Source organism: Protomyctophum parallelum, assembly GCF_964188405.1.
Source record: "Protomyctophum parallelum genome assembly, chromosome: 4".
NCBI lineage: Eukaryota > Metazoa > Chordata > Actinopteri > Myctophiformes > Myctophidae > Protomyctophum > Protomyctophum parallelum.
The window spans coordinates 22,261,293-22,274,736 of NC_139700.1; the positions used below are offsets into that span (position 1 = coordinate 22,261,293).

Genomic DNA, 13,444 nt, shown 5'->3' on the forward strand with positions numbered 1-13,444 from the left:
CAGTATAGCCTATTATTGTTATTGTTGTGTTGTACAGTATAGTATACTGTATATGTGAGCAAGAAATGTAAGTTAAAGGAATACTAATAAAGAATGATAAAGAGTCTCCTCTCCCCTGAGAAATCACTTTAGCAGCAGGTAATGTCTGGAGAATGTGCATATTCTGCATAAGTACCAGAAGGTGGGCCTATTTATGATGTAATAGATATGGCTTTTATCAATAGTTTTTGCCATGCACTTCTGAGATTGAACATTGATAGTGGAAACATTGCACACTGCACATCAGTGGTTCTTACGTGTGAGCGATATTAATGGGCCCCCAAATAATTGGCAAAATAACTAAGCTTTTAATGATAATATAACACATAAGCTTTCATTGTGATACAGATAATAAGAACTTGTGTTAGTTCCATTGATCCAAGCCAGAGCACAACATCCTCTGAAAATGCCCAAGCAGCGAACATAGGGATTTTCAAGTGGGCCCTGATCCAGAAAAGGTTGAGAACCATTGCTCTCACTGCTTCTTTGCCTGGAAAGGAGCCAGCATAGGTGGTTCGGGCATCTGGTTAGGATGCTTCTCAGGCATCTCCCTAGGGAGGTCCTCGACAAACTTCCCGCTGGGAGAAGACCTCTGGGCAGACCAAGGCGCAGATGGAGGGATTACATCAACTCACTGGCCTTGGAACGCCTCGGGATCCCCCAGGAGGAAGTTATTAATGTTGCTCTGGAGAGGAATGTCTGGAGCTCTTGTTGCCCCCGCGACCCAACTACGGATAAGCGGTTGAAGATGGATGGATGTTGGATGGTACATTTAGCAAAAAACAAACAAATAATCAGTCAGACTGAAGACAGACAGAAATCTCTGAAAGGGCACTATAATAGCTCAAATTCAGTGTTGTACACAGAGTCTATAGTACTCTAGACCAATGATTCTCAAACTTTAATTTCAAGGATCCCAAGTTGTTGGGATATCTTTTTTTATTTTTTATCTCTGGGACCCCAATTTAACATTTTTAATGTTATAAATTTTCATCCAATATGGTCTGTCATTTGGTCCAGAATCCCTTTACTCTTTGTAAATTGTGTGTGATAGCCGTGAAAGAGTTCCAAAGACATTCGTATACGTTCCCTATTTGGATGTAATAATCTATCAATCTTGTAGCTGGGGAGTGGGGACCCATGGAACCCCCCCAAGGACCTCACTATGAGAACCATTGTTCTAGAAGTTCTCAACCCTTGTTGTGCTTTTTAACCCCTTTCTCCCCAATTTAGCTGTTATGCCTATTGAGTCCTCACATAGCCTACATGTTTGTGTTGTCACTGCTGTTGTATCCTACTTACTCACCTGCCAGTGAGGAGCCCCCACCGGGAGGATGCTATTATACAAGAACCATTGTTCTATCTATTCTAGACAATAAAACGTCTGGGTTTCCGAGGCTTGTATTCATGATGGGTACAATGGTGCTAGTATGGTACCCGTCATGAATACAAGAAAGCTGGGCACTAGGGAAATCCATGGGCACCAGGAAAAGTGGGCACCTTGGTTGAGAAGAGTGGGGGGAATAGTGGGTGAGAAGAGTGGGCACAGCACTATAGAGAAGAGTGTGGCTACCAGGAAGAACAGGCATCTTATAGTAAAACTTTGCCTAACCCTAACCTTAAACTCAGTAAAAACCATGCAACCCTAACCTCAGCCATGACGCTCGTATGACAACCATGTTTCAGGGCTATGCCTAACCCACTTTATCCCCAGTAAAATTATGCATAAACCTAACCTTAACCCTAACCTCAGAAACTATGCCTAACCCTAATCTCAGTAAAACTATATGCCTAAAACCTAACCCTACCCCAAACAGGTCCCCTGGCCCATAGTGCCAGTCTGTCTGCCCACTCTGCCTGTCTGGTGCCCCGTGCCCACCATTCTTGTTACCGCTGTCATTCGACTCACTCGTGTAAAAATGTCCATCCAGACTAGAGTGCTACTGCAGCACTGCTACCCCGAGTAGCCCTGTGTGACACGATTGACTAATAAGTAACATTATAATTTATAACCGCTCAGGGCTCAGGCTGACACACATACAGGAAAGAAAGATTATTTAATGATATCAACTAGGTCGGATTTAGAAATCCACCTGCGTTATGAGGTCATCGTTCAGGACTCAGGAGCGCAGGCGCTTTATCAGATCAGCAGGAGAAAAAGCCACTGCGTTTGTTGGATTTAGAATCTGAGTCAAGTGCAATACGAGGCTCGGAGGCTGTCTGCTTGGAACATTGTTCAGATATATAGCCACGTGGCGACCGAACGTGAATATATTAAAACCATTTTAAATGTCGGTTAAATGTGTTTTTACGAATGGGATTTTTACGAATGGGATTCCTCTCCAGCGACTCACGGTCTCAACGCTGGTAGCTGTCACTTCTGTGGCTAAAGGGGTTAGTGCAACATCGAGGTAAGTGACCATACAATTCGTCGCCCGGTGACGGTGTATATTCCTCGCTGTCGACAAAACGACGCGAGTTCAACTTGAAAATGTGTCGACGCAGCTCACGGCGACAGTCTGAGTTGAAAATAAGCAATGTCTGTCGAGCTAAAGGTTCGCAACTAATTAGCCATTAGCCTAGCCCTAGAATAGTAACCAAGGTTAGGTAATCGACGTCACACACTATGGATAGATAATTGACGTCACACACTGAGTAAGTATATATATATATATATATATAGTGCCATTGGAGCAGGCGCCTCTTCCGCATGACTGTGACATCACTGTTGAATCCTTTGTATCTTCTATCCTTCGTTTAACCAGCTGGAGCAAGCCTCGAGTGTTATTAATCATACATTGTTAATACATCATCCTCGAGTCGGTTAAATAAGTGTCATTCGGTAAAAGCTGTATGTATCCTGAAACATGGCGGGATTAATGTATCGTCACTACTGTTTGAGACAGAGTCGCCTAGTAGAGTCACCCGTCAGAACTAGAGACCATAGACAACGGGAAAGCCTTCCAGAGTTTCAAGCCAAATAACTGGACATTGGGCTCATAAATCAAACGGGGGACGTCTGGGGGTGGATCCAGCCGAACCAGGCTTTCTACACGGTTCCACCTTAGAGTATATATACTCTATGGGTTCCACACGTCGGCCCAGCCCTCTAGTTTAGGCCATCTTGGTTGGCGTGAGGACTGGAGAGGGGAGGAAGACCCGCCTATCTAAGGTTGGCTAGTGTAGTTTGCTAGCTACCGCTAGCGGCCGTGCTGCTGCAGTTTCTGTCAGTGTTTGGGATCCTTTCCAACCGGCATACCCGGGCGAATGCGTCCGGTAGTGTGAACAGCGCGGCTTATGTTAACCCAGAAGTTGGACCCGGACTTTCGCCCATGGTAACATTGCTAAAGTCACACATAACCGGTGTAAACGAGTGGTGTTTTAACGTCAGCTAAATAAAACGGTGTTGCGTTAGCCGATGACAGTGAGCTTGGCCTATGGATAGCTAACTAGGTGGTTGCTAGCTCTGTCCGCAAGCAAGCTAACAAAGAACCATTGCTCCTCCTTGCTTTGTATTGCTGGATGTTGCCATTTCCAATGGCTCTGATGTCTCATTTAGATCAGATGGGAAGGTGCAACGCAACATTTGTGGTAATCAAAAATTATCAACCAATACCTTTTAAATTTACTTCAGTCTATATCGTAAGGCAACTGGTCTAACATGCAAGTGCCGATGTATTTAGGTAACTATAACGTAGCTATAACGTTACTCTGTCAAATTTAACTCTGTTTAATGTCTACAACAGGCAACAGCCATTCGGATGCGATCGATAAGTTGTCAATTTTTCGATTGCACTTCAAACCTTGTTATTTTCAGGAATCGATCCGATCCTACATGATATTTATTTTTTGACTGCTTGGCGTTTTGCCTTTAGGGAAGTTCAACCATGTATTAAAATACCAGAATTAAGTAGGTCATCCAACAGGTACACAGTTGTGGCTGGTTTTATTGATTGACCATGGCATCAAGCATGCAAACGTTTTGGTATCGAAACTATCGATTTAAATCCAGTTGTCTTTGAGACCGAGGAAGTCATAGTTGGCGGTGTTGTTTCATTAGTCAGTTCCTGCAGGCGGCGTTGCCAACTTTTGTCATTCATCATGGATCATAACTACCTACCTAGATACATTATATCCTTATTTGTGAGATAAAGTAATTAAACTGTGAAATCGGGGAGTTGAAAGATACAATTACATAATCATAGTCCTGTGGTTTTAAATAAAATAGACAAAGTTCACTTAACAACTTAATTGTATCAAGTTACAAGACTTTGTCCATTAAAAAAAAAACAAAGCAATGTTAACATTCTTGTGTACTGTAAATTCTTCACCAGCACCTCTTTCAAATTCTGTTGACATTTGACATATTGTTGGTTACACTCTGAAGCATGCTGCTGAACACTGTTTTGCCTAGCCGCAATTTGTAACACTAGTTTTAATGGTTTGAATCTAGAGTTGCAACACCAGCCATTGACAGTTTTGACACTGGCAGCCCATACATCCAAAAGTTCTATCTGATTGTATTAAAAAACATTAAATAATTTTTCAAATTGCACATAATGCGTTATTGAATAGGAGCTGTTCCATTTCCAAACTCCAACACCTGGAGTGAGTTTAACGCTGTTTAATACAATCGGATAGGAAATTTCTGTTTGGATGTATGGGCTGTCAATGGCTGGTGTTGCAACTTTAGATTAGACCCATTAGTGTTGAAAGTTACGTCTATGTTTTGCCCATGTAAATGGTGATTGTACTTGAGTGTTTTACTTTCTGTCTGTAGCCTAAACATTATTGTAACACCCCTATGACTTTGCTGTTTACATGACAAAAGTTATTTCGTTTGTTTTAGGATTATACTGATCTGTTTTTCGTTTCCCTTGCAGTAATATAGCCTGAAGCTCACCCGGAGTGTGGACACTTGACAGTCTGCTTTTGCCTACAGTGTGAAGTGAAGTGCCTGTAGGCTGTATCTCTTCGGCCTCTTAGTGATTCCTTATGCTTGATAGAAGCGGTGCCCTGTGTCCTACAGGATGGATGGTGTGGATTTAAAGAGACTTGTGTGTCAGCATCAACACTTTCTGGTTTGCAACGGTGTTCTGTTCTTTTCCATTTACAAAAGAACACCACCTATCCTACACCCAGACTCTGTGCATTGTATATGTACTGAGCAATAAGAATAGACTGAAGGGAAGTGGACAGTGCAACAAAAACAATCCTCCTTTTTAAAGGACAGATCAATACTGCTCAGCTGAGTCTGTATGGAGGAAGTCAAAGTATTTTTATTTTAAGCTCTCAGTTGAATTATACCCGCTCACTCTTGCCGTGGGTGGTGGGATGTCGGAAAAGTCCAACGACAAAATGGTGAAGTTCCTGGCCCCCCCTCCAAAGACTGGAAACGGCACCGGGTCTGGTTCAGACTCTAACGTGGGTGAACGGCTGACGACAGAGCAGGTGCGACGGCGCCATCACACCATGGAGCGGGACAGGGCTAATCCGGAACACCGATTCTTACGCCGCAGCGTCATCAGCGACTCAAATGCTACAGCTTTGGATCTCCCTTTACCCAGCAAGATCCCTGTCCTTGCGCCCCAACGGCCTCCTCTCCACGAAGCTGCTCCCAGGAGGGTGCAGGCTGCTGCTATCATACACACGCCCCGGGTTGAACCCAGCGTGCGTCTGACTGAGGAGTCTGCAAAAGGCAACAGTGAAGGAAATGGACAAGTGGTCAAGTTGGAAGCTGTCAACATTGAACAGCAGGCTGTTGTAGCGCAAGACATCTGTGATGGAGATGTGGTGGTGGCACGCTCGGCACCCAGTCTAGCGGCTGAACCACCGGGTCAGACCGAACCAGAGGGCACAGCTGAGGTGAAGCTACAGCATGAGGGAGAGGATGGAGAGGGGGAGGATGAAGAGAAGGACTCTGCCAAGGCGCGGGCAGAGGCAGAGCAGAGAGAGGCTGAGAAGAAAGTTCAGGATGACATCGAGGAGGCCGAGACGAAAGCAGTGGGAACGTCACCAGATGGGCGCTTCCTGAAGTTCGACATAGAAATTGGCCGTGGTTCCTTCAAGACGGTGTATAAAGGCCTGGACACGGAAACCACGGTGGAGGTTGCCTGGTGCGAGTTGCAGGTATGATATGAAACCACATTGAGCGTCTATTCCTAAAGTTGCCTCCATCTCTCTTTATCACTCAGGCACGCAGTTTTGCGTTTCACTCTTGAATTATATTAGGGTTAAGATGAAGTACAGAAGGCCAGACTGATTGAATACAGCCTAAGTGATTTCATTCTTTCTTGTTACCTGAGTTAAAGCTTTTGTAATTTCTTCTTTTGATGCCTAGCAATTCCCTCTTTACTAACGTTTCATTTTTGTATGCTCATTAGAAGAGTAACAAAATAGCACCCATGCACATTCTGTATCTTTTTTTTGTCTGTGTATGTAGTTATGTACACAGTATTTCTCAAGTTGAGGTTGACATATTTTTGTTTGGTATACTTCTCGCGACTCATTATAGTCACATTTTATTGACAAGTTACTTTTCCTGTCGTTGGAAATTGGTGCTGGTGAAAATTCCTTATGATGCTGTGAGTTTAATCGATAAGCACTGAATGTATGAATGAAGATGCAAAATATCACAAAAGTAATGCTTCCCAGTTCCCATGCTTTGCAGGGAAGCATTGCTGAATGTATAATAGAATGACTGGCCATACTGTTGAAAAATCATCTCCTCTTGACTAGGTTAAATCTAGTTCTGTGAAGTCGACAGTCGTCCCATTTAACATTGAGTTTCAGCATTGCATAATTAATTGGTTTATCAGTAGGCCTATAGCAGTATAGCTAGTCAGTCTGTTATGACTGAATACAATGTCTGTAGTCGAGAGGCCAAGACACTGCTCTGTATTATGATCCGGATCAATAGCTGGTCATTCTGTAGTCAGCAGCCTTGTGAAAGGCCCATACAGCTCTGCTGTCTGTCCAGTGAAAACGGCAACATTGGCGGGCCACAGCAAGATTTGACCTCATTCACCACATGCATGCATGCATGTATTGTCACGGTCTGCCCATTTTAAGTGACAGAAGCCTCACAACAGCACACACAAGCATTGGTTGCGCATGTGCATGCAGTCTGAGAGCACTGTAGAGATTACAGACTCAATGCCCCTCCCCCCATCACATAGAGAGAATCTTGCACATGCTCAGTCTATGCTTGCTTTGAATGCTTATGTGAATGTAAAATGGGTCAGATCCCTGACAGAGGAATTTCTAATCTCCTGTGTAAAGTCGCAGGCTGACCTGCCAAGGCCTGTTTCTCCCTATACTTTGAGTTTATTTCCCCTTTTTCTCTCCACTTCTTTTCTCTATACTACTGTCTTGCCTATTCTTCCTCCATTTCCCCTCTTCTTCAGTTTTACTCTTTCACTAAACATTTTTCATATTTTTCTGTCCTCTGTAATGGTCACCTGACTCCTGACCTATTACTATGAATATGCTGATGACAGAAGCATGGAGTTATTGACCTACACTGCTGCTCACTGTATTAACTTTCTCCATGCAATAGCATAACAGAAACCTAGCAACCCCTTATGATGACATTCCAATGAGTCAAGAATTCACAGATTTGGGGGCACGGTGGCATAGTCTAGCGCTGTCACCTCACAGCTGAAGGGCCTGTCTGTGTGTAGTTGGCATGTTCTCCCCATGTCTCCTAGGGTAGATACCCTCACAAAAACATGGAACTGGTTGGAATAACGTGTTCTTCCACATGCTACTTCCAACCGGGGAAACTGAACCTCCCCCTGTCAGGTTGGACTCCTCGGCCTTGGCTGTATTCTGTTCAGCTGCTACACTAAAGAAGCTCAAATCCCTCCTCACATGCTTATTAAATCTGTCCCATGATCACACTACTGCCATTTCCATTCTTCTCATTAACACTGAGCATTATATGCTCGGCATCAGACATAATTTCTCTGCTGTTCTAGGTAATCAGGGCCCCATTTTCAATAGTATATTCATTGAAGTGAATCATAAAGGTGTGTGTTAAATGGGTCACTGGTCACTCACAAGTCACAACTTTATCTATCTAGAATTGATTGTAATGCAATATATACCGTCCCATTTTGTCTTAAAATGGTATGAAAAGAGGCACTGAAAGAGTTATTTATTGAAAAATCTATGTTTTTGACAACATGACTACTGCAAACATATCGATTTATCAATACTCTACCTCTCTCGTGGTTGAGACACATGTTTTAATAGAAAACTGAACAGTCACATACTGGACCGTTACATTTGCATATTACATTTTCACCCTACCAGCCTACAACATCAAACAATGTAGATGTCTGTCATGTGTAATGCCCCCACCATATTACCTCCCCACTTGTATATTTAAAGGTCTCCACCCAGATTTTGTGTCTAGCTGTGTGTTTTTCCCACGGCACCAGCCAGCAATCTGTGGGCATATGCCAAATTCAGGACACTCATGGATGAACTGCAACAGCGCCTGCGCAAGTCTACATGTTTGGAACATGCCATGAGTCTGAATAGCCATACCACTGCACTCACTGTGGGTTCCAATTCATGCTTCCTTTTTTATTTTAACACTGCTAGACATAATTCCTGTTGTAAAATATGGAACAAATCTTATTTTGAATTGCAGACTAATGACTATTGCCTTTCTTTTGTAATTTCACAGTTACTGGTAGATAAGGTATTCTTAGTAGTGGTATGTCCTGTTATTATCTGATGATCAGTAATGCAAAGGTAAATGAACCATGCTGTCACTTGTTGTTCAGTAAATTGTGAATGTCAGCTGAGAGCAGTGGCAGTGAGGCATGCTAATGAAACAAGTTTGACAGGTTTCCCCCTCATAAAAATCCCAAATCTTGTCTTTTAGTACCTTTTGTGCAATAAAAAAAATATGTGGAATGGCACTGGCACACTCAATCTGGAAGCCATCTGTTCAGTGGTCTTGGTAGAAAGAAATGTTAGTCATCCACCCTTTTCCACCCACCCACAAACCCACTCAACATTTGTTTCGGCTCTCACGTTGCAGGCATGTTTGAACAATAAGTAGGTCACCGCACAGGGGAAGAGGAGCAAAAAGGAGAGGAATAAAATTAGGACCCTCCCCTTTTCTCGTTGTTCCTCAGCGAACCATGTCATCACCCCCCAAACTTTCTCGCCCCCCCCCCCCCCTCCCTCCTTCCTTCCTTCCCCCCCCATTACTGGCTGATGTCCATCTTTTGAAAGACGAGAACTCCAGGCATCCTGGAGTTCTCCAGTGGAAGTTGCCCATTCAGCTAGGGATGTGCTGGCATCCACTGGGAGTGGCACAGACACCAAAGTAGTCTAAAAGACGCTGCCTCTTCCTAAATTGCAGTCTTCCAGGGATAGGCTGACATGCATTTGGGTTTGTTGTTGTCTTTGACAGACACATGTCACAAGGGGTGCATTACCAAGTTCCGACCAGCCACTGGTCCGACAACGACAACCTACCTCAAACCCTAACCTAACCATAACCGCAAGCACGGAGCAGCGCATGTTCGCCAACCTTACCGCATGTTGGCAACCTTAATCCAGTCGTTTTCCGCATGTCGGACCAATGACTGGTCGGAAAAGCGTACAGACCCCGTCACAAGTAGAAAAGGGCTCTCAAGAAAAGGATTAATGACCTCTTAAATAAATGAGAATATAAACAGTCATCTATTTATAATTGCACCATGTCTATGTATGTCTGTAATCCACGTATCTTGAGAACGGTTCGCCCCACAGACTTCAAATTTGACACGCATGTTCCACACCACCACAGGAAGTGGTGGGCTTGTGTCTGTGGGATACACCGTTGTCCACCAGAACCAGCACTAAAGCCTCTGCCCAGGCTCCGGACAGGGCCCAAATCTAGATCACCCCTAGATCTCCATATATGGAGCTGGCCTATTCTGACATCACTATATAAATGGTGCATTCATATAGCGCCTTGCCGCCTTATCCAAAGCAGTTTACATAGATTGTGCATTACATTCACCCATTCACAGATTATTCACAAATTTCACACACATTTATAGTATACACTGATGACAGATGAAACCATGCAAGGCACCAACCTGCACATTGGGAGCAATTTGGGGTTCAGTGTCTTGTTCAAGGACACTTCGACACTAAAGGTCATTACACACTGGCGAATTAGCGACGCGATGCGAATAAGCGATCTGAAAATGTGAAATATTTGCCCGGCGAATTTATTCGCATTTGCCTATACAGTGTACACATCTATGCGACGCGTATTGTGCGACTATATTAGCCTCTCCTTTCCCTCCTCTCCTGTCCTCTCCTCCCCCTCCCGCTTTGGTATCCTTTCTTTAATACCCCCGTATCCAGTACTTCACAGATGGAGGGGTCCAATTGGTACCGGCCCACATGGTACAATTGGTACCGGCCGCGCCCGTGCATGTGGGCATATATTCTGGTTATAAAGTCTTTATTTTCGGGTCAAAAACGGGTCTGCACAGCAGAAATAGCCTAGTGCAAATCTTACCTTAATATGATGAGCCTGTTCACTGCGGTCATTTTAACTTTTTTCAATATTGGCATATTGCCTATGGTAAATACCATAATAACATCAATCAAACAACTCCTCCTCTCCTCCTCTTCTCCTGCGTTATGTCATTATTGGTATCCTTTCTTTCATACCCTAAAGAGAAGGCACTCATGTGCCGAAACGTTGGTCTTTAATAGAAGTGTTCTGTATCGTGATTCGTGACTATACGAGCTGTGCAACCGATCCTTCCTTTACAAGTTTGTCTCCCGTCCCGTGGGCAGCATGCACCTCGATCCTCACTATTGGTTTGCAGCGTGCGCTAATACCTCTTTTGTTTGTATTGGTAGCCTATATCTTACGATCCTTTCCACCACTTCTTGTCTTCTTCACTACCGTGATGTGGTGTCCAGACAGGCCCGGCGCCAGGATGAAATGACTGAGGGGGCAATTGAGATTTTTGAGGGGGCATTTTTAATGTAAATAATAAAATATAAAACGACGAAAAATCATATTGCGTTGTTAAATCAAGCTGGCAGTATCAGTTGTATATCTCAGGCGGTCCTATGCAAGATTAGAATGATAGCGCTCCCCCACCAGGGGGGGTCCAGGGGGCTCCAGATTATTATTATTTTTTGCGATGAAAATGCTTCAATCTGGTGCACTTTGAGATAAAAAGGAAGAGGCTAGATCTATAAAGAACTACACACATCAAATGCTGCAATTTATCAATCAATGGCACTGCCAAATATAAAACCAAGCCAGAACACAAAGTAAAATTACATTTTATTATTGACATTTTTACAAACAAATAGGCTAGTTACAGTAGCTAAGCTGCCCACTTAAGCACCCTGACCACACCCAGCACAATGACATTAGCACACCTCCCCATCTATAGATCATGGCATGAAATTAATGATGCATCCTTTGAATAGGCTAGTTACAGTAGCTACCCACTTAGGCACCCTGACCACTGCAACAATGACATTAGCACCCCTCCCCACCCCAAGGATGGCCTATAGGTGAGGAATGTTGTTTTTGCAGTTCTAGATGGGAGATCATTAAGATGCTGCTGCATCCTGTATTAAGATGCATCCTTACTTCCTTCCTTTCAAGCAATGGAATTTAATTGAATGCCTGGACAGTCCAGAGTCATTTGGGATCGACGGCCGGTCGGCTGCTCACCCGTGCCGTCGATAAAATAAAATTATAAATAGGGTGATGTCAGCCAATTTGGGCCACTTTTTGGTAATTTGGTAATTAAACTGAGAAAAAGCTATGCATGGCACTAAATTGGGTTTATATGATTATTATTGACTGTTTAATATGTTTAAGTTAAATGTATTTAATAACTAATAATATTTTAGTCCCTACAGCTTCTGAAACAAGCTGTCACATATTTTTAAGATGTAGCATTTTCATATAAAATAAGCCACCTGATCAGCTTGATCAGCTAAGATTTTAGCCTTGCTTTTTAAAGTTGAACAGCCAATGGATGCACATGATTCTCGCTACAAGTGTACTTGACATAAAACAGTCCATGGTTGTTATATATGACTGATATTATTTCATCTGTTGAGTCATAAGATGTGATGCATCCCGCCATGACTACTCAGGGTAAATGCCAGGTGAAAGCAATCTCAGTTGTCAATGATAAGGTGATCACGTAGCAGACTTTTTTTTTTCCAGCTAAAATGGGCCACTCAAGCTGCAAAGAAAAACAGTCATTTCTGATTTAAAAGAAATCACACCGTGACCCGTGTGAAGTGAGGGGTGCTCTTTTCATCGTACATTATCCATTCATTGTCAATGGGAATTTAGTCTTTGTGTAGGACAAAAATTGCCGATTTGCTCAGACACATGACGTAAATTCTCCATTCATTGTGAATGGCATTTCATGTTTGTGTTAGGACAAAAAATACGACACTATAGTTTAATATAGGAGGGGCTACCCACAATAATGTCATTAGCCCTACATTGTATTAATAAAACCAGTAAGACACCCTGAGGGCAAGAAGCGAGCGTGCATGCATCCGCCTGGGTGACAGCAGACTGCTGGGTGAGCGCTGGCACTTTGGCATGGGGGGGATCAGATCAACATCTACATCTACATACAGACCAAAGTTTGGCGGAGCCCGTTGCTGCTCGCCGTTGCGTGCTGTTAGCACACGCACACCCATGTGCCATGTCCACGCACGCACACGCGAGCGCACACACCCAACAGAGTTGTAGGAGGGGAGGTGTGCAACAGTGTGTGCTGCTGCGCTATCCCGACCTGCGTAGCCGGACCGAGCTGCTGCTCTGTTGCACACCCATGTGCCATGTCCACGGCACGCACGCGCGCGCATGCACGCGCGAGCGCACACACACCCAACAGAGTTGTAGGAGGGGAGGTGTGCAACAGTGTGTGCCGCTGTGCTATCCCGACCTGCATAGCCGGACCGGCGGCTGCTCTGTTGACAGCTACTGTACGGTACGCTGCTGTTTATACACAGCAACAAGTTTGGGCTGCATTCTGATTGGTCAGAGCCGTTGCAGTTCGCCTGCGAATGTATGCCAAATTCGACACCAGAGCGAACAAATAAAGAGCGAAAACTGTCGCATTTTCGCACATTCGCCACTGATGTGGAAGCTTGCATTGACTTCAATTGTTTTAAAAAAAAATGCGAATTATTCGCACGAATAAATCGCGTCGCCAATTCGCCAGTGTGTAATGACCCTAACTCTGGGGGAGCCCAGGTTCGAACTGGCAACCTTGCGGTTGCCATCCGGCTACTCTACCCCTGAGCCACCACCGCCCACAATGATGATCTGACATCACGTGCGACCTCGCCCTTTATTAGCCAATTGATAACCCCCAACGAGCAC

At 44.1% G+C, this 13,444-nt stretch overlaps 1 protein-coding gene across 5 annotated transcripts in view; it reads left to right on the top strand.

Moving 5' to 3' along the window:
• The first annotated feature begins 2,182 nt into the window (after positions 1–2,182).
• The window catches only part of LOC310857751 (serine/threonine-protein kinase WNK1-like), a 44,118-nt gene continuing 32,856 nt past the window's right edge, over positions 2,183–13,444 (top strand). For 3 of the 5 annotated variants that reach the window (XM_083763613.1, XM_083763617.1, XM_083763616.1), the window contains exons 1-2: positions 2,183–2,450; positions 4,923–6,168. In XM_083763613.1, the coding sequence (XP_083619739.1) occupies positions 5,374–6,168 (795 nt within the window). In that variant the 5' untranslated portion in view covers positions 2,183–2,450; positions 4,923–5,373. Of the gene's footprint in view, positions 2,451–3,161; positions 3,212–3,604; positions 3,723–4,922; positions 6,169–13,444 lie in introns of those variants that run through there. The other 2 variants (XM_083763615.1, XM_083763614.1) reach the window with 2 other exon arrangements.